Genomic DNA, 22,627 nt, shown 5'->3' with positions numbered 1-22,627 from the left:
TGTTTACCTTCTGAAAAGTACTGCAGCCGTCTGGGTAGCTACGCATCTCGTGATGGATAACCTTATTGCTCTGGTCCTGTTTACAATCTGTGATATCCTGCCTCTTTGATTCAAAGCTCTGCGGAAGGATGCGAATATCTTTTTTGTGGTGTCCATCCTGCTGGTAGTTCAAGCCACCCTGTCTGCTCAAAGTAATGCTGCCCAGCTTGTTTTTTTTCTTCAGAGAGGTAAAAGCAGCAGTTCGGCCTTCAGCTAGTGGCAGATATGTGGCCTCATCCTACAGACAGACGTTCTGAAAAGTAAAGCAATAAAAAGTTCTTGGGCTTTCATTAATGGTTGCGTTGGTACGTCTGCGCACACAAATGTGGGCCGTAAAGACATAACCCTCAAAGCTAATGGTCCAATCCCCTCAGAGCCACTGGTAGGATATCAGTGTTTCTTCACAGAACAAAGTTAACCCAGTGGATGTAAACACACCTGACCTCTGACCCCGGGCCAGCCATGTTGAAAGCTCTGGGTGAGTAATGCGGACAGTGAGTGGCGTAACATGCACAGGCTCCGGTCGTACTTCAGCCGGCATGATAAAGAGACAAGAACGGTATCGCTAGGCTAAATCATCATGTAAACACCTAGGCGTGAACGAGGAGGGTCAGAACCCTATGAATTACTTCAATGTGATTGTAGAAACAACCGCACCAACTATTCATAACAGTTAGTTCTTTGTAATTAAAGCAAGTATTAGAGAGTAACTAAGTAGTTATGCTACTAACTTAATTTTTCAGTTGGGTGACAGCAGTAGAGTAATTCAAACTCTATGAATCAGTTTGTTTGGTTCAAGAAACAGGTCATTGATTCATGTGTAGTGCTGAGAAATTGGATTCATTTTAGTAAATTGGTTAATTTGGATATTTCACAAAAATATAATGATCATTAAAATGACTCAGTAATATTCGAGTCTCTGCACATTAGTCTCTATGGGGACTAATATAATATACAATGTGTGTGACACATTTAATTAAATTATGCTGTTTGTCACTATTTTTATTGTATAAATTAGTGTGTTGGCTTGTTTAGTTTGAATTTAATGTAAATGTACCTTTTCAAGTTTAATGCCGTTCAATCCAGTCATGGAAGACTGGGAAATATCAGGGAGTTTGATCAATTTGATTTCCAGGACTGGACAAAAATAATGGAAAATCTAAGATTTCTAGTTATTTTTGGCCCTAAAATAGCTAATCCACTAGAAACTGCTGTTTATGAGTCTAATCTCTATTAGAAAAAAAAAAAAATAATAATAATAATAGTAATGAGCACCTGGAAATATCATGAAATCATGATCTGTTGGTCAATGGATGTGTTCAATATACAGATGACCTCTCTTTACTTAGGTTACAATTAGAACTTGTAAATTATCTTGGAAATACCCACACAGAAGAAAAAAACGAGTTAAACACCAGATAGGAGGTAGCAGAAGCACTTCTGGGCAATGTATTAATATTATTTCATGAGATGATGTGGATGAGAGTCCAACCTGAGCTAAAGACTCATGGAGGTGTTTTCTGGCATGCCAGTTTAGCTGTTACAAAACAGATCTGGTTCCTTAGTAGTAGAGCTGCTAGATAATAATCATGTGTAATCCAGTCTTTTCTTATTAAATAGGTCACCCTGTGGCTCACTGGTGCTGCTTTTTTGGCTTTGGGTTGTAAATTCAGAAGACAAAAATATTGCTTTATTCTTTGAGGGGAAAGTTAATGTTAGATTGTTAATGCATATGATTAATTGTTTAACACGGTTACCTTTTTATTTCTGTTTGTGAAATATGGATTATATTTGTGTTGTTTGAGACAAATAACTCTACTGTACTTCTGTCAGCGTCATTATATGATTGTCATCCTCACAAATTAACCTTGTAATTACACAGTAATTAGAATTAACTAAATGCGTTAACTATAAAAACTCATATATTCACAATTTAATATTTAAATCAATTGATGGCGTTTCAGTAGTGTTATTAAAATATTCAATAGTGGTATTAAAAATCTTTAAAATTGCAGAAAATGAAAAAATCAAAATGTTGATCGGTAACTCATCAGTGTCAATTTAGTTTTATTATAGCTTTTTTTATATTTTGAATTAATTTTTATTTTATATTTTTAGTTTTCGTGTTAATTTTAGTTTAATTTGTTGTAATTTCTTTGTGCTTTTGTCATTTTATTAGTTGAGGTTTTTATACATATTTATATATATATATATATATATATATATTTATATATATAATATTGCTATTTAGGTTTTTATTTTTATTTCAATTTTAGTTCTTTTTGGTCTAATTTATTTTGATTTAATAATAGTAGTGCTTCAACTTAAACTTATTTCAGTTAATTGCCAAGGCGACTCAGTTTAAGTTTTTCATCTAATATTTATATTTATTTCGGCTTTATTTCAATTAACCGAAATGTTTTAATAGTTTTAGTTGACGATAATAACCATCTACCTCATCTATTTGTTTTAATAAAAAAATAGTAGCTAATGCTTCAATCGCCTTCAAACATAAATGATTCTTGGTTCTACATCCTAACAACAGCGGTTCTCGGAGTTGGTTGAATGCTACACTGGCAAATCAAACAGACTGTCTGTGGTGATGCAAACCCAGCGTCTTACTCCCATTGCATATGCTGGGATTTTCAGGTATTGTTGTTTGTGGTTGTTTAGACTCTCCATCCCATAACACTCTCCTACCCAGCAGAAACTGTCAGTAGTTTTAGTGCTGACCCTGAGGCGCTCAGTCATGTTGACATGTTTAATAAATACTGTCCTAGACCGGCAGATAGCATCTCTTTAGTTGAGGGAATTGGGGGGGGGGTCTTGAGGTGGGACTACTGATTCCAGAACCAGTTCAACCAACCAGTTCAACCAAAAAGAGTGTGTTGTGAGCACCCTCATTTCGATTCCAAACCTGTATGACTTTATTTCTTCTGCAGAATACAAAGTCAACAGTGTCCAATGTTGTTTTGGACCCCACTGACTTTCATAGCAGACAAAAATGGTTCCCCAAAATATCTTCTTTCATGTTCCACAGAAGTCATACAGTTCTGGAATGAATGAAAAATCAGTTTAAATTTTTGTGTGATCTATTCCATTTACAGTGTCAAAATCCCTATAATGTCTTTAAAATGTGACATTTTAAATGTCTCCCGTTTCTAATGTGCAGACAGACTTGTGTGCATGCTCTTTTCTAATAGCTATTCCCTGATGTGATCCCGTTGCTGACCCGTGTCTGTTGTTTCCAGTGTGTTTTAGGAGCGGAGGGTCTCTCTCTGGCCTTCAGACACATTGTGAGTTCTCTGCTGTGGTACTGTTCTCAACAGAGCTCTGAAGAGCTGCTTCATGAGCTCATCATCTGCGTCGGCTACTTCACTGTCAACCACCCAGACAACCAGGTGAGATTACCTTCATCATTAGTGTTACATAAAAAAATGTGCATGCTAGCTGGTTTGTTTTATGAATCCATAAGGTTTTATGATTAGGCTATATACTGATGCATGTTTGGCCCTTTTTACACCTGGTATTAAGATACGTTTTGGTCGATCGGATCACAAGTAGACGAGGGAGACACATTCCCGTTTACACCTGGGGCCCTATTTTAACGATCTGAAACGCAAGTGTCAAGCGCAAAGCGCAAGTAACTTTGTGGGCGGGTCTTGGGCGCTGTTGCTATTTTCCCGGTGGGATAAATGACTCTTGCGCCTGGTGCAAATCTAAAAGGGTTTGGTCTAAAGTAGCTTCATTATTCATAGGTGTGGTTTGGGCGTAACGTGAAATAAACCAATCAGAGCGTCATCTCACATTCCCTTTAAGAGCAGACGCGCTTTTTCCATGGCGGATTGCTATTGTAACGGCGGATTTGCCAGGCGCGCGCCAGGAGTGGTTAACAGCCAAGAAGAGCACGCCTCCTCTCTGAACCGCCCTGGGGAGCGCCAGTGTATTTCCTAGTTTACCGGCGTGCGTCTGTGGAGGGAAAAGTCTGCTTTGCGCGGGTGCAAAATAGGAATGATACATGCGTCGGTGTACAAAGTCAATTGCGCTGGGTGCAAGATAGGGCCCCTGGTGTTTTAATGCGTCTCTTTTGTCCACTTTCAACCACTTCTGTCCTGATTTCTTCGAAGGTAAGGTCTATGGGAGGGTAAATGTATGGGCTTTTTCAGATCTTTCAATCTAATAGACAAAATACATTTTTGTCATTTCCATATGAACGTGCCCGAAAATGACGGAAAGACATATGGAGAGCAGCAGCTTTCGTGTGTGTTAGAAATCAGGAATGGTGAGAGAACATAAATTGTGCTTGGTACGTTTTTCATCTTCAAACCAAACTTGGGTCCTCAGCCGACAAAGTTTAAATCCCGTCTGGCTAATTCCCATAATGTTTACGCATTGGGTCAGTAGGTCGAGAGTAGACGGTCTTTTGTAAATGTTCGAACACATTCGACCACATGAGCGTTTACACTACGAAAGCAATCCGGTCGAATGTGTTTTCAACTACCTCTGGAAATGGTCGAAAGTGGACAAGCTCAAAACGTTTTAGACCCCGTTTACACCTGCATATAGTGTCGTCACTTGAAACGATGAGGGTGAGAAAATTAAATTTTCATATTTGGATGAACTATCCCTTTAAGGTGCAGTCACATTTACTGTTGTTAAGTGAATTTTCACAGGCGAATTCCACTTGAATTCACCACAATAACCAACAGAAAGCTTCTTGAAAATGTTCTGTGTGAGCTGTGTGTCATATATTACATGGCTACACTGCTGACATTGTACAATAGACCTTTTTTCCAAAAGAAAATCTAACTGAAATTTCACAAATTTAACCACACCTTTACTTCGTTGCAACATAAAATGCAATAAATATAAATAAAATATTCATGAGGGACATTTTGTAATTTGGTAATTAATGTGAAAAGTGAAAAGTTGCAGCAGCTTTGTTTTCTTCCAGGCTTCTTTTTTTCCTCTTTTCCAATAGATGGTCCTTGCACTTGATTTTTTAGGTCTAGAAGAGGTTTTAATTCCGTTCAAACTTGTATTTCAGCCTACTATGCCAAGATCCTTGCAAAGTACAAAATGTATTGTTAGTAATGTTATTAATGTGATTAGTTGTAAAAAATCTAATTAATTTTCTCATCTTTGTGATATTTCAAACCTGTGACTTTCTGTCTGTAGAACCCAAAAGCAGATCTAAGGCTTAATGCAACCCCAGTCACTGTTCACTTTCAATTTCAAAATGTGTAAATCATTCATGAATCCATTCTTACGTAAACTTGTCTCATCCAATTCAATGCAGCAATTTATGTAAAAATGGATAAGTATTCTGTTGAGCTCCAAAAATGTCAAAGAACAGAAAAAAAGTATCATATGAGACCACAATTTATTTGTAATAAGTTGTGTTATAATTCTTTTCAAGCCTTGTAATAGCTTTTTGTAATGAAAAAAGACTCAATTTAAGTCATAAGTCATTAATAAATGTACCCTCTGATAGAGATAGAGAGCCCTATATTTAAATTAGTCACAATGCAAATGATTAAAGCATAAGAAAAAGAAATCGAGCATCATTGATGCCAAACCTGTCATATGATTTATCTGACCTTCGTGAATGAGATTTTAGAGCATTGGGAAAGATTTTCAGAGACTTTTGTCTGTTTATCACACATACTGTAGCTATTTTATGGTTTCTAAAACTAGGAATATGGTGAATGGATGGTTTTAAGTGAATCCTTGTACTTCCTGCAGAATGTCAGTCTGTCCTTTTTTTTCTTTTTTTTTTTGGAGAGAAGTGGCTTATTTGCTGCCCTTCTTGACACCAGGCCATTGTCCAAAAGTCTTGGCCTCAGTGTGTGCAGATGAGCTCCCACCAACCCGCTTCAAATATTGAGCAAACTGCACTAGTGGTTATACGATTCTGTAGCCGACTCCTCAGGATGAGACGGTCCAGGCGCAGTGCAGTTGAACTTCTCTCCTTGAAGTTCTTGATGATCCAGTAAATGGTTCTTCCGGGAGCAAGACATTCTTTTTATGTCTTTCTTTGGATGTAACCATTGCTAAGACAGGAAGACAATGCTTGGAAACACATTTTCCCTCCGATTATATTAGTCTGCATTATATCAGTCTGCTCATATCCAATCAGATTGATTGTGATTTTACCTGACTAGTACTTGGTCACACTTTCCTGTGCTGATAATATGATTAGTAAAGTAATGTTAGCTGGTCATTTTGTGCCAGGGCCAAAAAACAAAACAAAAAAAACAGTGAAATTGCCAAAGCCACTGAAGCTTTTTGCAGCTATTGCAATCATTTTGCAATGCGCTGCAACTGAACAAAACGCTTGCAAATAGAAAAAAAACACCAGCAAATTAAAATAAACCTCATCAGTCTGACAACACATGTGTTGCAAATACTCACATGCGATCGGGATGTTAAATAAACAAAAAACTCACCTTCCAGGTCATCGACAACACCACTGACGGTAGACATTGAGTAATAAGTATGTCCCAGCCAGGTTCGTCACTTGTTTGGGTCTCCTTGAAACATTTCTGTTGTAGTCGGTGCTATTTCCAGCGCATTTCTGTATTTGGTTGTTGTAGCCTAAGTATTTCCAGCGCATTTCTGTATTTGGTTGTTGTAGCCTAAGTATTTGCAGCGCATTTCTGTAATTGGATGTATTGTGAGTATCTGCAGTGTGTTTCTGTATTTGGTTGCGTTGTGAGTATTTGCAGTGTGTTTCTGTATTTGGTTGTATTGTGAGTATTTGCAGTGTGTTTCTGTATTTGGTTGTATTGTGAGTATTTGCATTGTGTTTCTGTATTTGGTTGCGTTGTGAGTATTTGCAGTGTGTTTCTGTATTTGGTTGCGTTGTGAGTATTTGCAGTGTGTTTCTGTATTTGGTTTCGTTGTGAGTATTTGCAGTGTGTTTCTGTATTTGGTTGTACTGTGAGTATTTGCATTGTGTTTCTGTATTTGGTTGCGTTGTGAGTATTTGCAGTGTGTTTCTGTATTTGGTTGCGTTGTGAGTATTTGCAGTGTGTTTCTGTATTTGGTTGCGTTGTGAGTATTTGCAGTGTGTTTCTGTGTTTGGTTGCGTTGTGAGTATTTGCAGCGTGTTTCTGTGTTTGGTTGCGTTGTGAGTATTTGCAGCGTGTTTCTGTGTTTGGTTGCGTTGTGAGTATTTGCAGTGTGTTTCTGTGTTTGGTTGCGTTGTGATTATTTGAAGCATGTTTCTGTATTTGGTTGCGTTGTGAGTATTTGCAGTGTGTTTCTGTATTTGGTTGCGTTGTGAGTATTTGCAGCGTGTTTCTGTATTTGGTTGCGTTGTGAGTATTTGCAGTGTGTTTCTGTATTTGGTTGCGTTGTGAGTATTTGGAGCGTGTTTCTGTATTTGGTTGTATTGTGAGTATTTGCATTGTGTTTCATTATTTGGTTGCGTTGTGAGTATTTGAAGCATGTTTCTGTATTTGGTTGCGTTGTGAGTATTTGAAGCATGTTTCTGTATTTGGTTGCGTTGTGAGTATTTGCAGTGTGTTTCTGTATTTGGTTGCATTGTGAGTATTTGCATTGTGTTTCTGTATATTTGGTTGCGTTGTGATTATTTGAAGCGTGTTTCTGTATTTGGTTGCGTTGTGAGTATTTGCAGCGTGTTTCTGTGTTTGGTTGCGTTGTGAGTATTTGCAGCGTGTTTCTGTATTTGGTTGCGTTGTGAGTATTTGAAGCATGTTTCTGTATTTGGTTGCGTTGTGAGTATTTGCAGTGTGTTTCTATATTTGGTTGCATTGTGAGTATTTGCATTGTGTTTCTGTATATTTGGTTGCGTTGTGAGTATTTGCAGTGTGTTTCTGTGTTTGGTTGCGTTGTCAGTATTTGCAGTGTGTTTCTGTGTTTGGTTGCGTTGTGAGTATTTGCAGCGTGTTTCTGTGTTTGGTTGCGTTGTCAGTATTTGCAGTGTGTTTCTGTGTTTGGTTGCGTTGTGATTAGGCTGTTTGAAGCGTGTTTCTATGTTTGGTTGCGTTGTGAGTATTTGCAGTGTGTTTCTGTGTTTGGTTGCGTTGTGAGTATTTGCAGTGTGTTTCTGTGTTTGGTTGCGTTGTGATTATTTGCAGTGTGTTTCTGTATTTGGTTGCGTTGTGAGTATTTGCAGCACATGTGTTGTCCCAGTTGCAGTGCGTTGAGCTTTCTCGGCCTCCGTAAATATGCATCTGATCACTCTGCACAACAATCTAGAATCGATGTGAATCAACACCACAACAACTGAATTAGCAAACTTTCCAAAACAATCTTAATGAACAACAATTTGCAAGTAGTGCTTCATGTAGTCTCACACGGCTTATTTTAGCACCGTAAAAGATCCTCTCCTCCCCGTCACTGAGGTGTGTATAATGTTTGGTCGTCATTAGATCAAGAGCAGGTGTACTTTTCTCCTTACAAACAACCAACACAATGGCAACAAAAGGAGGCTGTTGAATAATGCAGTGACTTTGCCACCTCTGTTGGCTTTGCACTGTGTAGTAGGAACGGACATTGTTATCCTCCGCCTGGCAGTTGGCCCGTTCTTTGTTCAGTCCTGGTGGTGGTGGGGGGGGAGGGAGCTGATCTAACCTGGCAGTACAGATCACAGATCAGCCTGGCATGAAGAAGTGGGAGTCCCTGATATCGTTTGCATGCTTGGTTTACCTGGAAGCCACCGACTGCATGGCAGGTGTGACTACGCCACACTCGGTCGGGTTTTAGTTATGCGTGCATCACGTGGAAACCTCCTCCGTGACGTCTTAATGTCCCCTCGGGGGACGGGGAAGGGAGGGGGCAGAGTCCTCGCAATTTATGTGCTTCTAATTTAAAACATTTTTGCTCTTAATTAAAGAAACTGCCTCCATTTTTATAGCCGTTCAGTCCTTCTGTGCTCATGCCATCCAATTTAATTATTTTGATGTAGGTAATTAGCATTTGTTGGCCATTGTTGGGTTGATTTGCATATTATATTGGATAATTGAATGAGGGTTGATGATTGAATTAAGGGGGGGCGTGACAGATGATTGGGCTTTGTGCTCGCATGGGGGAACTTAAACGACGTGCGGGCTGGGAATAACGCCTCGTGAATATTCATATCTTCCCAGCCCACTTTGCTAATTTGAAAAATGCCAGGCTGCGAGGTCTTTAAACTTGTGACTTCCCTCCAGTACACAAGCTGCTGTTTTATGCTGCCATTTGGCTCACATCAGGGTTTATTATTAAAAACAGCACCAACACTGCAGGTGCACTGGAGAGAGGTGGAAAGAATGTTGTGAAGCTATTCAGCTGAGATGCGTTTTGGCCAAAATTCTTGCTGGTAGGTCATATAAATGAAAAAATTGTTGGATGCACCTACTACATGTGTGCAGTCACCCATCACAAGCTGATTTAAGGAATTGAGTCGTGGCATCATTTTACATTGTTAGTTGAGCAATATAGTGGCATTTTGGTAATCTAACATTGAGCATTTTATGAATGTATATGTAATTTGTGTATCTTTGGTATTGTAATAGGGTTTTTAACACACACACACACACACACACACACACACACACACACACACACACACACACTTTTGATCACTTTGTTTCCTTCACTATTATTATGGGCTCTTGATTTTCCTGCATTTATCTTCTCCTTGTCTTTAAATTATTCTTATTTTATTATTTATTGATTTTTACTTTTTAAATGTATTGATTTATTGATTTTTATTTACTTTTGATATTCCTTTGTAATTTTTCCATCTCTCTCTCTCTCTTTCTCTTTCTCTCTATCTCTCTCTCTCTCTCGCTTTGTGTGTGTGTGTGAGAGAGTGCATACGACTTTTTTTTAAATAAATTATTTTGAGCAAGAACACACTGAATTGATAAAGTGTCAGTAAAGACTTACACATTGTCTTTTGAAGAACACTGAAAAATGTTGCATTTCCACAAAATTATTAAGCAGCACAAATGTTTTTTAAAATTGATAATAAAAAATAACTCTTTCTTGAGCATAAAATCATCATATTAGAAATGATTTAGTAATGATGCTGAAAATTCAGCTTTGATCACAGGAATAAATTACATTTTAATGTATATATAGACAAATAAACTATTTTAAACTGTAATATTTCATAATATTACTGTTTTTACTGTATTGTTGATCAAATAAATGTAGCCTTGGTGAGCATAAGAGAATTTTCAACATTCAAAGAAATAAAAAAAATAAAACCTACCCAAAACTTTCGAACACACACTATATATAAATGTTATGCATAGTCTTTAACATATTGTTTTTATATTGATGGAGAAAATGACAAGGCAGAGAAAAATGACTGCTATGGTTGCCTGCTAAATTTCAAAATCAACCACACTGAGTAATTTTCTCTTCCTTGTTATTTTTCCCATCAACTAAATATACAGTATGCCTGCAGCAACACCAACCAATCGCGAAAAGCACTTCAACACATTTAGACTGAATTAAATGACATAAACATCAGCGTAGAACTTGGCACTACGGCCCCGCCCCTCTCCAGTCGGATACTTGCCAGTGTCAGGGGCCCTGGTGTATATCCACACGGCCCTCGTACAGGATAAATGGAGACTGGAGCGGGAATATTTGACTTTTTCAGACTAATGTAAGCACTGGCAGAAGACAAAGACGGCGCTGACCCTGCTCTGTCTCGCAGTGATTCAGCCAGCCTGTGTTTACATGTGTGCATCTGAGAAATAATGCAGCTCATAAAGGCAGGGAAAAACTACTGGGGGACATTTGTTCTTTCCACATGGATATTATTCAGACCCTCACACACAGAGCCATTTAGTGTGTGAGATATGCAGTCATAGCTGATAGGAAGTTTGTTTGTACTCAAGGGGGGCATAAAGGCTTTTGAATGATGGCCAACAGCAAAGAGAAATTCATTTTTAATATGGTTTAAAGTCAACATTAAATCAAAATTTAGCCTGTTTACTATTTTAACACACATTCCTGGTTTTATTGTGAACAATTCTTCAGAGAATGGTAATACAAATAAAAAAAAGTCTTCTTAATCTTTCATAAAATAAATGACTTTGTAGTTTAGCTGATGTCAAATAAACCACTGCTCAAACATTTGGGGTCGGTACTTTTTTTTTTTTATTGTTTTTTTTTAAGAAATGCTTACTATTATTCAGCAAGGAATCATTTGATCAAAAGTGATGGAAAAGAAAAAATTCTATTAATGTCTAATTAACTCTATTAATTCTACAAATTCAAATAAATGCTGTTCTTTTGTACTTTCTGTTCTTTCAAAGAATCCTGAAAAAATAATAATTGATAATAATTAGAAATTGGAAATGTTTCTTGAGAGGCAAATCATCATATTAGAATGATTTTTTGAAGGATCATGTGACACTGAAGACTGGAGTAATGATGAGGAAAATTCAGCTTTGATCACAGGAATAAATTACATTTTAAAAATAGAAAACCGTTATTTTAAATCGTAGTAATATTTCACAATATTACTGTAATTTTGATCATATAAATGTGATCTTGGTGAGCATAAGACACTTAAAACATAAAAAAAAAAAAACCCCATATATTTTACAATAGCCAACCAATTACTTATTGTTTTAAGGTGTAAATCATACAAGGTTATAAGAATAGCTAATCATTTTGAATTTTCATGTTGAGTACTTTATTTGTTTTGTGTTGTGTTGGTCAAACTGTGGACCAACAATTACTTAGCGCTAGTAAATCTAGCTCACATATTTAGTTGATTCTGTTTGTTAATGTAAATTAAACAAGGCAAAAAAAAAACATTTCTAAGTTAAAATGGCCATAATTCACATTTCCGTTTGGACTCCTGTCCTGACAGTCATCAAACTTCCTCACTTTTATCTTGTAGGTTCTTCCAGGCGAAAATATTATTATCTATATACACTTGGTGTTTTAGCGACGATAGCGAGGTGAAGGCTAACAACCCTTTTAGCTTGTAGCCCCTACACCACCAAAAGTGCCAGATTGAACCAATCCACCACACTCACTTGTCTTATCTTCTCACTCCCTTCTTTTACGCCTATCTCTCCTTCACGTGTTTGATTCTTCCCTACAAGTGCGGGGCTATCTCCTTTGCCCTCAAACCCTAGTGTTGTTCCTGGGCTTCTAATCCTAGTTTAACTGATGTTGAAACGCCTCCTTCGACAGTCCATTACCCCGGTTGATAACCCAACACTCTTTGATTAAATGCCCAGACCACCGTGGGATAGTGTTATTGAAAATCACCAAACGTCTTTGATTTCCTTGCAACAGAGATTGTAAACACATCTTGCGGACAGATGTGATTGACGGCAGTGAGGAATATTTATGACCTACCTAAAGGGCGAATTCAGGTGCGAACACACTGTTAATTCGTTCTGTCGTTTTTCTCCGGGTTTCGTCCGTTTAATTTTGTTTGTTTGCCCATAAATCTTTCAGAGTTTAGGGCTCCATTTGCAACTAATGCTGTGTTTGAGCATGATCCAGGTCCGGATGTCTTCTCGAGAAGAAAAGATTATCTTTCGCAGGATCGAAGATGACACTTGATTTATTAAGCAAACAGTAGTGAGTCAGTGATCCTTTGCCAATACACTGGCGAGCGGAGACGTTTTCATGACAAAGAAACATTCTTTCTGCTTTTGAGAGATGAAAACCAACTGATTTTTTTTTTTTTTTTGTCTTTTAATTTTATGTTTACGCCCGTGTACCAGTCGCCGTCAGGTTGTCTGGATGGATGGCTAAGAGGGGGCGGTAGGCGTTGTTCAGATAAGGCCTTTCAGCCATAACTTCCTCTTCTGAGTGCTCTCTTTGCATCCTAGTATGTAGGCAGACCTCCTGTCTTATCAGTGGCGTGAACATTCTCTCATCCTCTCGGTTTGGTTCATCTTTAAGGCAGAGCCATAGATTTGTAGTTTTGAAAGAGCGGACATCCCTGGTCCAACGAAAAATTGCTGAGGTGTCTTGGCAGCATGGGACACTTGCGTCATCTCCTCCCATTTATATTGAAAAACAACACTTAGGCCAGTTTTACGCTGTACACGAAAGCAGCACAGATTTATTTCAATGTCCATACAGCTTTCTCATGCACAAGCAGGGCTTGACATTAACACCCGGGTGGATTTCAGCAGTGGCGTGTAACGCAGTCACTTCTACTAGCCACTTTGGTGGGTTAAATTTGATATATAATATATACATTTTTCTATTGTAGTTTTTAAAAAAAGCATCTGAAATAATAAACTAAGTCCAATGTCGCCTATTTTATCTTGCTTAACACGTTGAACTTTGCAGAAATTATGGATAAAATGCACTATAAACCTATTTAGCATTATAGTCCTATGCAATATAGGCAATTATGAAACAACATAAAATAGAGCAAACTCATCATCCATTGTTTGAAAAAAGTATTAAAAACCTAAAATAAGTTAAAAAAAAATAATAATACATAAAATAAATAAAAATTTAAATAATAATATACTTTGACATTTTCAGTCTGCTTTGTTTTATTCTAATTTATTACAATTATTTTATTATTTATGTAGACATAGTTTTGTTTCTCTTGGGTCAGCTTAATAGGAAGTTCAAATATATGGCTGCAATGGAGTCCCTTAAAAGGGACATTATATTTGGGGGCAAATTATGAAAATATATTCTGCCCTTTGGAGTTTGGTTTCAGTTCCGAATAGATTTAGTTATTATTTCTATGTAAATGTGGCATCCCTCCTCATGTAAATTAGATTTCATGACGGTCATGTTTGTAATAATTCTCAATGGCCAACTTCCAAAATTCATCATTTATTTCCTTTATTAAAAGAAATACTTAGTACAGTAACCCAGAAATCATTTTATTTCCTGGATAAAGTCGTAATACACATTTCACAATACATTTCACAATTTCTATCGTCTATTTTTTTTATCGGCATGTCTCCACACAACCTAACAGCCATCTATTTTACTGTTGGCATTTGTCTCTCCTCCGCCGTCTTATCAAGTCTTCATCAAAGAACAAACCCCTGGCCCACAGGTCTCCTTCCTCTTCACCTTGAGCCACTCGTAGTGTGCATGTTTGCGTTTCACTGCGTTAACTTTATGCTTCCTTTGTTTTCAGTTGACAGGCCGGGAGTTATGTAATGGGCCGCCCGTAAAAGCGTGGCACTTTATGAAAACTCCAGTGCTCTCTACTTAAGACCAACACTAGACACTAGGCCTTGTCTCTTCCTTTCTTTATGGCCATCTGTGTTAAAGCGGGGGAGGGATCGCTCCGGAATCGCAAGTTCAAACGCCTGCCGTTGCTTTTATGGTGTCAATTGCTGAATGGATACCTCTGCAGACGCTGGTACAGGAGGACTTGGCCGAGGTCTTAATCCAAGTTTGGGGCCGGTTAGGGGCAGGGTCATTTCTCTCGGCCAGGGAGAGGCGGGTGAGTTCATTGCCTGGGTTGGGGCGGTAGGTAACCTCTGCTCTCTCAGTGCTGTACGTCTCCCCTCAGTGGACACTTGAGGGGGACTCATTGTTTAGTTGTGTGAAGATGAAGCACCGCATGCTGACGGATTATGAGATGGCTGCGTGATTTGTGGGCGGAATGTCCACAAAACCCACCACCCCCACAGATGGACACACACTTGTACTCTCTCACGTTGGGAAAGAATGATTTAAACACAAATTTGTTCTGCTTGTTTTATGAATGAAGCCCATTGAGTGTGTTTACATGTACAACAAAACGCAGATAACAGTCGAAATTTATAAATACTGATTTTAAGGCGGCAAATCAACATATTGACAATGTGTATGATAACTTCCCAATCGTTTCACTGATAGAACATCCTTTGAGAAGTTATTTACTTTCATTTGCATGTTATCAGCTTGTTGAATGACAAGTAATCTAATTGGTCCAAGGATCTGAATATCCATTGAAGGTGCCAAGGGTCCATGAGGTAAACGGGTACCCGATGTGTCTGCAGCATTGTAATTTTGACCAGTCTCATGAATGATTAGAAATACAGCAGTATCTCTAAAACTCCCTAGTCTTGTCCAGAACTGATGGGAGAGATTGATTCTGTACTCTCTGCGTTTGGCCGAAAAAAGACCCTCCTTCATCTCACCCACCGTTCTGACACTACACAGCTCCTACGCTGAAAACAACCAGATGTTTTGCACCATTTGTTCCATAGTAGCAGAGCAAGAGCATTAATTTCAACCCTGCAAAAAGCTTCTGATGGTCATCTGAGGCCGGACGATCCCGGACTAGTCTTCACTCCAACTCTGAGTACCATTAAAGGGCTCCACTGTGGTTTGTTTTACTTGTTTTGGTCAGGCATCTTTAAACAGTTCCTGATACAGAGTGACATGGACCTAAAGCCTTTGAACACTGCCGTATAACTACATTTTAAGGCGCTTCACCTTTTAAATGATAAAAGTAGTGAGTTATCTCTTTGTTTGTCATGCACTTAAACCCTTGAGGGGTATTATTAAAGTGGAGAATGCAATGGAAAGAGTATTGTTAGAGTATTTTTAAAATCTTGTAAATCCTGGTAATTTATGTCACCCTTTTCCCAGGGAACGTCACTCCCCTCCCTTATGGTTTGCATTTGGGGCCGAGCAGCAATGGACGGATGTGTGTACCTGTAATAGGGACTGTTTAACGCCCCCTCCCTCTCTTCATCTTTCTCCCCCAAATCCCTCTAGTCAGGATTTACTGTGCTGACCTCCCAACTCTCTGGTTCCCTTCCTGGGAGATGAGGGCCTTCCCAGGCTCCCCAACCAGTCGGAAGCTTGTAGCATTTAGGGGCTGTGCCTAGTTTTTTCCCATCCCAGGCACTGCATTTAATCAGTCCAGGCTTGCTGTGATTTGGTTTTAATTCTAAGGGGTGGGCCGATTTTGACGGTGTGATTTGAAGGCAGTGATAAATGAGGGCTATACACCCGGTACAAACACCATTACTGGTATTACTTCATTTATTAAAGTGGAACTGGGCTTGTTTGCATGTTTTGCACAAGGTTCAACTCAAAAACCTGACCCACAAACATGCATTTCAGCATGTTATAGACCTTAATATAGAATAGATGGTTCTCAAAGGTTGTGACAAGAGGTTGCAGTGACATGAACCTCAGTGAACAACCAACATTTGTCAGTTTCCTGTCGTTTCGTCAAATATCTTCGTAGGTACATATGCAGGCCATCATTTTGTGCTTCCAACGCAAAGGTGTACCTCGAAAAACCTTCTTTTGGCTAGATTCTAAGGCAGCGTCACATGTGTCCTTTGTGGATAAAACAATGCATCAGTGAAAGCTCAGTGAAAAAATAAATCCAAAATAATGTTCCATTCAAAATTGTCTTTTGTTGATAAAAAAAATTAGTTCAGCGCCATTTTAAATGGACTGTTTTAGCCAATATTTCTGTGCTTTTTTTTTAACTTGTCAAAATATGGAGCTTTGCCTTTTAGCATAGCAACATGCTGGCGCCAAACTCTATCCGCTTAAGAAAAAAAATTCTGGATCAACTTGGTCTCTACTTCCTTCAATTGAGAATACTATTTCATCAGCCATTTATGAGCACTATTCGCATCCTGGAAACAAATATTTTAACAATTCTTAAAAGATAAATCATGGTTTGGCCATCTGAGATTTCAGTATGGAGATAAAGATTTTTCCGTAGTGTGTTTTGGTGGTGTTTGTTGTTTGGTTTTGGCATCTGATAGTCTCACATAGCCAGACCTTCAGACTGACGGCAGGTCTGGACTCCATAGCAGCTTTCATTGGCCAAGGACCGCCCAGAAGCCGTCTTACTGACATGTCAAGCAACCAATCACAGTTTTTGTTCCACGTCAAGTTTAGGGGTGTTAGAATATAACATTGGTGTAATATAACAGACCAGTGTGTAAAACTATTGGACGTATTTTAAAGAGTCTATGCCGCAAACTTTACATACTTCACATACTTTTGAAAATCCAGCGTTTAGTTGATCCTGATAAGCGCTCATTGTCACAGTTGTAAACACTATAGCATTCTTCTTCCATGAGGGGGTTTGGCATCACGGCAACACGAAACACGTCTCCAGGTCATCCTATAGAATTCAACCAATCAGATGACGACTTAGAAAATCCTGAAATGTTTCCAGTTACTTGTGCCATATGTAGACGTCTGTGACGTCTGGGGCTGAGACTACAGAAACAGTGACGATTGACATCAGACTTAACAAGCAGATTGAAATCAGTTCCAAATTGAGTCTCCAGCGCGCAATTTGTGTAACGTGAGTCACTACCTATACAAAATGTTCCAAATTTGTCACTTATGAGGATCTATGTCCATTTCAATGCTGCCTAGGTAGGAAGTGGAAAGCGGGCGAGGGAGCTCACTAGGTTTTGGAACGGAGCTCAAGTGTGTCCTCCCATGGGGCAAATCTAAACCTGTGTGTGTTCAGCGTACACGCTCAGCAGAAGTGGATGAGGCATCCCTGTCTGTGTTTTATGGAGTGTAATTGTGCGCTGGGAGGCACTGCCCTCTATTTCTCCTCTTAATGGCTGTTTGTGTGTTGTTTTAGTGGCAGATTTACGTGTGGGACGGGCAGAGAGGGGCGGGTTGATTTACAGCTGGCTGTGGCTTTGGCCTCACTGGTTGCGTGTGTGCGCACGCACTGTCACTGTGTGTGTTCCAGGTGAATGTGCAGTCTGGCCGCCAGCCCAGCGTGTTGCAGAAACTGTGTCAGTTGCCGTTCCAGTATTTCAGCCACCCGCGACTCATCAAAGTGCTCTTCCCCTCGCTCATCTGCGCCTGCTACAATAACCTGCAGAACAAGGTCATCCTGCAACAGGAAATGAGCTGTGTGCTGCTGGCCACCTTCATACAGGTAAATCGCACCTTCATACACACCGTCACTCGTGCAATTCACACTTTGTTTCACGAACATGTCCTCAAACTCTATTCCTGCTATTAAGGAGTGTGTTCACACGAACAGCAGTTTGCAATTGCAAAACAGCTCAGTGATTGGAAACACATTTACTGAATAAATCTCGGAACACATGGGATTAAAGCGTCAGTTTATTCGCAAATTTTCTTGCGGTATTTCGATTTTTCCCGTAAATTTGCAAATTGGATGGACACAACTCCACTTACGTTTTACTCAAGAAACCTTTGCAAATATGTTCCTAGTAGATTCATCAATAAAATTCAATATATGCGTTACAAAATGTAAAATTTTCTGATATTTTAAAATAGCTTTCTCATATCCTAGTGAACATATAGCATATTTTAGAACAGTTATAAATCGAAACACAGTAATTAAAAATAACCATTTTTCAAACAAGCTTCTCTGAACACTTATCTGATCTTCCATTGGTCAAAACAACATAGTCCTGCCCCCCAAAATAACCCTATTGGTTCAGCCAATCCACAGCGTTTCACTTTTCAGGGGAATCATTGTACAAATGGTTTACTTTTTGTTATACATGAATTATGGAAGCTTTTTTCCACCACTGATTAAAAAAAAACCTTTATCTCAGAATTCTGACTTTTTAATTTCCATTTGCGACTTTATATCACGCAATTCTTTCTTTTTTTTTCACCCAGTTGCTAGAAACAAGGTCAGAATTGTGAGATACAATTACATTGTAAACGTGTTCATTTGGCTTATATACAAAGCGACTTAGAGTGAATTTAAGTTATTGGTGTATTCCCTGGGAATCGAACCCATGACCTTTTAGTTTCCAGTGCCCCAACACCCCCCTAAAAGAAGCAGCTTCCTTCACTCAGATGGATGGTTTCCTCTGTCTGTTTGAGTGGATTTACCTGCCAGTACTTGAGCCTCCAGTAAACACCCTCTCCCTTCATCTTCTTCCTGACAGCGCTCTCCACACTACATCGCCGCTGCCATTACTTACAGAGAGATTAGCTCTTACTCCAACAAAGACAGGGAATCGTCATCTTATTCAAACAATGGAAAGACTGACGAGGTCCTGCATCTTGACATCAGTTGCTGAGATTGACAAAAGCTTTATCCACTTTATCCAAAATTTTATAAAAAGGAAATTTGGTCCTTAAATAATTTTATCTGAAGTTTGTAATAATTTGCATAGCCAAACTGAATGGCAAAAAAAAGAACCATTTTTCAAACGGACTTCTCTGAACCCATCTGAAGATGATCCCATCTTTCATTGGTCGAAACGCAATTGTCCCGCCCCTAAATAACCCTATTGGTTCAGCCAATGCACAGTGTTTCACTTTTCAGGGGAATCATTATACAAATTGTTTACTTTTAGTTGTATGCGAATTACGGAAGCCTGTTTTCCCCACGGAATACTTTTTTTTTTTTTTTTTTTTTTCAAAAACTAAACTAAACTCGCAATTCTGACTTTTTTCTCGCAATTCTGAGTTTATAACTAGCAATTCTGACTTTTTTCTCGCAATTCTGACTTTCTCGCAATTCCGAGTTTATATCTCTCAATTCTGACATTTTTCCTGCGATTCCGACTTTTGTAGCAATCTCAGACAAGTTTATCTCGCAATTCTAACTTTATTCTCACAATTACGAGTTTACATCTCACAATTCTGACTTTTTCCTCACAATTACGAGTTTATATCTCTCAATTCTGACGTTTTTCCTGCGATTCCGACTTTTATAGCAATTACGAGTTTATCTCGCAATTCTGACTTTTTTTCTCACAATTACGAGTTTACATTTCACCATTCTGACTTTTTTCTCACAATTATGAGTTTATATCTCTCAATTCTGACTTTTTTTTCACAATTGCAAGTTTATATCTCTCAATTCTGACTTTTTTCTCACAATTATGAGTTTATCTCACAATTATGACTTTATTCTCACAATTACGAGTTTATCTCTCAATTCTGACTTTTTTCTCACAATTACGAGTTTACATCTCACAATTCTGACTTTTTCCTCACAATTACGGGTTTATATCTCTCAATTCTGACGTTTTTCCTGCGATTCCAACTTTTATAGCAATTACGAGTTTATCTCGCAATTCTGACTTTTTTCTCACAATTACGAGTTTACATTTCACAATTCTAACTTTTTTCTCACAATTACGAGTTTATATCTCTCAATTCTGACTTTTTTTCACAATTGCAAGTTTATATCTCTCAATTCTGACTTTTTTCTCACAATTATGAGTTTATCTCACAATTATGACTTTATTCTCACAATTACGAGTTTATCTCTCAATTCTGACTTTTTTCTCACAATTACGAGTTTCTCACAATTCTGACTTTTTCCTCACAATTACGAGTTTATATCTCTCAATTCTGACATTTTTCTCACAATTATGAGTTTATCTCGCAATTCTGACTTTATTCTCACAATTACGAGTTTATATCCCGCAATTCTGACTTTTTACTTGCAATTGCGAGTTTATATCTCTCAATTCTGACGTTTTTCCTGCGATTCTGACTTTTATAGCAATTCCGAGTTTATGTCTCTCAATTCTGACGTTTTTCCTGCGATTCCGACTTTTATAGCAATTACAAGGTTTTCTCTTAATTCTGACTTTTTCCTCACAATTACGAGTTTATATCTCTCAATTCTGACTTTTTTCTCACAATTATGAGTTTATCTCACAATTATGACTTTATTCTCACAATTACGAGTTTATATCTCACAATTCTGACTCTTTACTTGCAATTGCGAGTTTTATAGCAATTACAAGTTTATCTCTCAATTCTGACTTTATTCTCACAATTACGAGTTTATATCTCGCAATTCTGACTTTTTTCTCACAATTACGAGTTTTTATCTCACAATTCTGACTTTTTTCTCACAATTACAAGTTTATATCTCTCAAGTCAGACTTTTTTCTCACAATTACGAGTTTATATCTCTCAATTCTGACTTTTTTTCTCACAATTATGAGTTTATCTCGCAATTCTGACTTTATTCTCACAATTACGAGTTTATATCTCGCAATTATGACTTTATTCTCACAATTACGAGTTTATATCTCTCAATTATGACTTTTTTCTCACAATTATGAGTTTCTCACAATTCTGACTTTATTCTCACAATTACGAGTTTATATCTTTTTATTTTTTTGCTCAGTGTTGGAAACGAGCTTCCATAGTGAATATATGTCTGGGATAAGAGAATGTTTTGCTCCACGAGCATCACCAACTGGAATAAATAATGAAATCTGTTCATTTTGTGTAATCCAGGACTGTGCCACCAATGAGAACCAATCGGACAGCAAAGCTTCACAGCCAGGTGAGAACTATATTCGCCAAATTTGAGGAAAAACAAGTCATCCATATGAAATCTTAATATATCTTTGCATACACGACTGACGATATCCATCTTTAGACATATATTTCAATTACGCTTAAATATACATTTTAAATTAGATTAATTGTCTAAATATTTACAATGGTGAAATGGATCCAGAAATCCCCATATTCTGTTCTAAAGTGCATTAGTTAAAAATAAATGGCTTTATTGCTCACGAAAGGCTCCTTCTGTCTGGCATTGATTCAATGCTTTACTTCCTGTGTCAGTGTTAAACCTCTGATCTTTCCCCATCAGAAAAGGTCTGGGCTCCTCTGAACTACTGCGAGCTCTCCAACCGCTTCCCCAGAGACCAGTGGGACTCCGCACTTCAGTTCTTCCTCAAGAAGTAGGAGGAGTGAGCGAAGGAGTGCAGTCATTTACAGAAGCACATTACACACATTGACATTGAAACCTAATGCATATTCCACAATGCAGAACTGTTCTGGAGGGGGTTTAGGGTACAAATGAAGACAGTCATCAGACCTCCATCGAAGCCGTCAGTCAGTAGTGAGTCATTCCTAGTGGTTTTCCAGTAACTGTATATTAGCATATATATTAGCACACTGAAAAAAAACTGACTTGTCATACACGTGTTTATGAGCAATAGAATGTTTACAGGATTTACCTTAAATACATTTTTGGACACATTCAGTGATTCTTGTTTTTCACAAAAGATAATGGTTGAGTTTGGCTGATATTCTGTTGTTTTGTAAATAAAAAGATAGTGGGGAATGAAGTAGAATAAACTGAAGCCCTCATTTAATTTAGGGAGAATGACGAGTTACCTCATCCGTCGGTTTTCATGTTTCATATTTTTCAATGCATAAAGAGGAAGATTTTTTCCTGTAGCTGACATGATTTTTTGAATTTTTGTTGTTGTGTTTCGTTGCTTGTTTGCTTTTTATACTGTAATTTATACACTATTTCAACGCTTCTTCCTTGTTAACCTGTTTTCTGTCGTTTTCCCAGTGTATTGAAGCACTTAAAAGTTTAATTTAAGAAACGGATGAGTTTAATAAAATATTTAATACTGCTCAATCGAAGTTATTCTTTCATTTGTAACAGAGGATGAAATATTGTTTACCAGAATGTTTTTGGACCAACAGGATTCAAAAGTCAGAGATGAAATTGCAATGAAATTGTTTTTTTAATACAAATGTTTTCATTTATCATTTGTCAAAAATGTAACGTAAAATGTTTAGAATGTCTATTGGTTTGACTCCCTTTTGCCTTAAAATCATGAAGTTTGTCAAACCTGATGATCGTGTTCTCCAGCATGATTTGAGACGATCTAAAGAGCATCGTGAGCTT

General features: G+C 37.9%; 1 protein-coding gene across 4 annotated transcripts in view; it reads left to right on the top strand.

Annotated features, from left to right (window-relative positions):
* The window catches only part of scaper (S-phase cyclin A-associated protein in the ER), a 118,923-nt gene extending 96,574 nt beyond the window's left edge, over positions 1-22,349 (top strand). For all 4 annotated transcript variants that reach the window (XM_081356196.1, XM_081356194.1, XM_081356197.1 and 1 more), the window contains 4 exons: positions 3,291-3,440; positions 17,699-17,890; positions 21,208-21,256; positions 21,572-22,349. In XM_081356196.1, the coding sequence (XP_081212322.1) occupies positions 3,291-3,440; positions 17,699-17,890; positions 21,208-21,256; positions 21,572-21,666 (486 nt within the window). In that variant the 3' untranslated portion in view covers positions 21,667-22,349. The remainder of the gene's footprint in view (positions 1-3,290; positions 3,441-17,698; positions 17,891-21,207; positions 21,257-21,571) is intronic.
* Positions 22,350-22,627: the final 278 nt, after the last annotated feature.

The sequence above is a fragment of the Scardinius erythrophthalmus genome (genome assembly GCF_964197995.2).
Source record: "Scardinius erythrophthalmus genome assembly, chromosome: 24".
In the NCBI taxonomy this organism is placed as follows: Eukaryota; Metazoa; Chordata; class Actinopteri; order Cypriniformes; family Leuciscidae; genus Scardinius; species Scardinius erythrophthalmus.
Note: the sequence above shows the minus strand (reverse complement) of the source record. Positions and strands in the feature narration are given on the sequence as shown.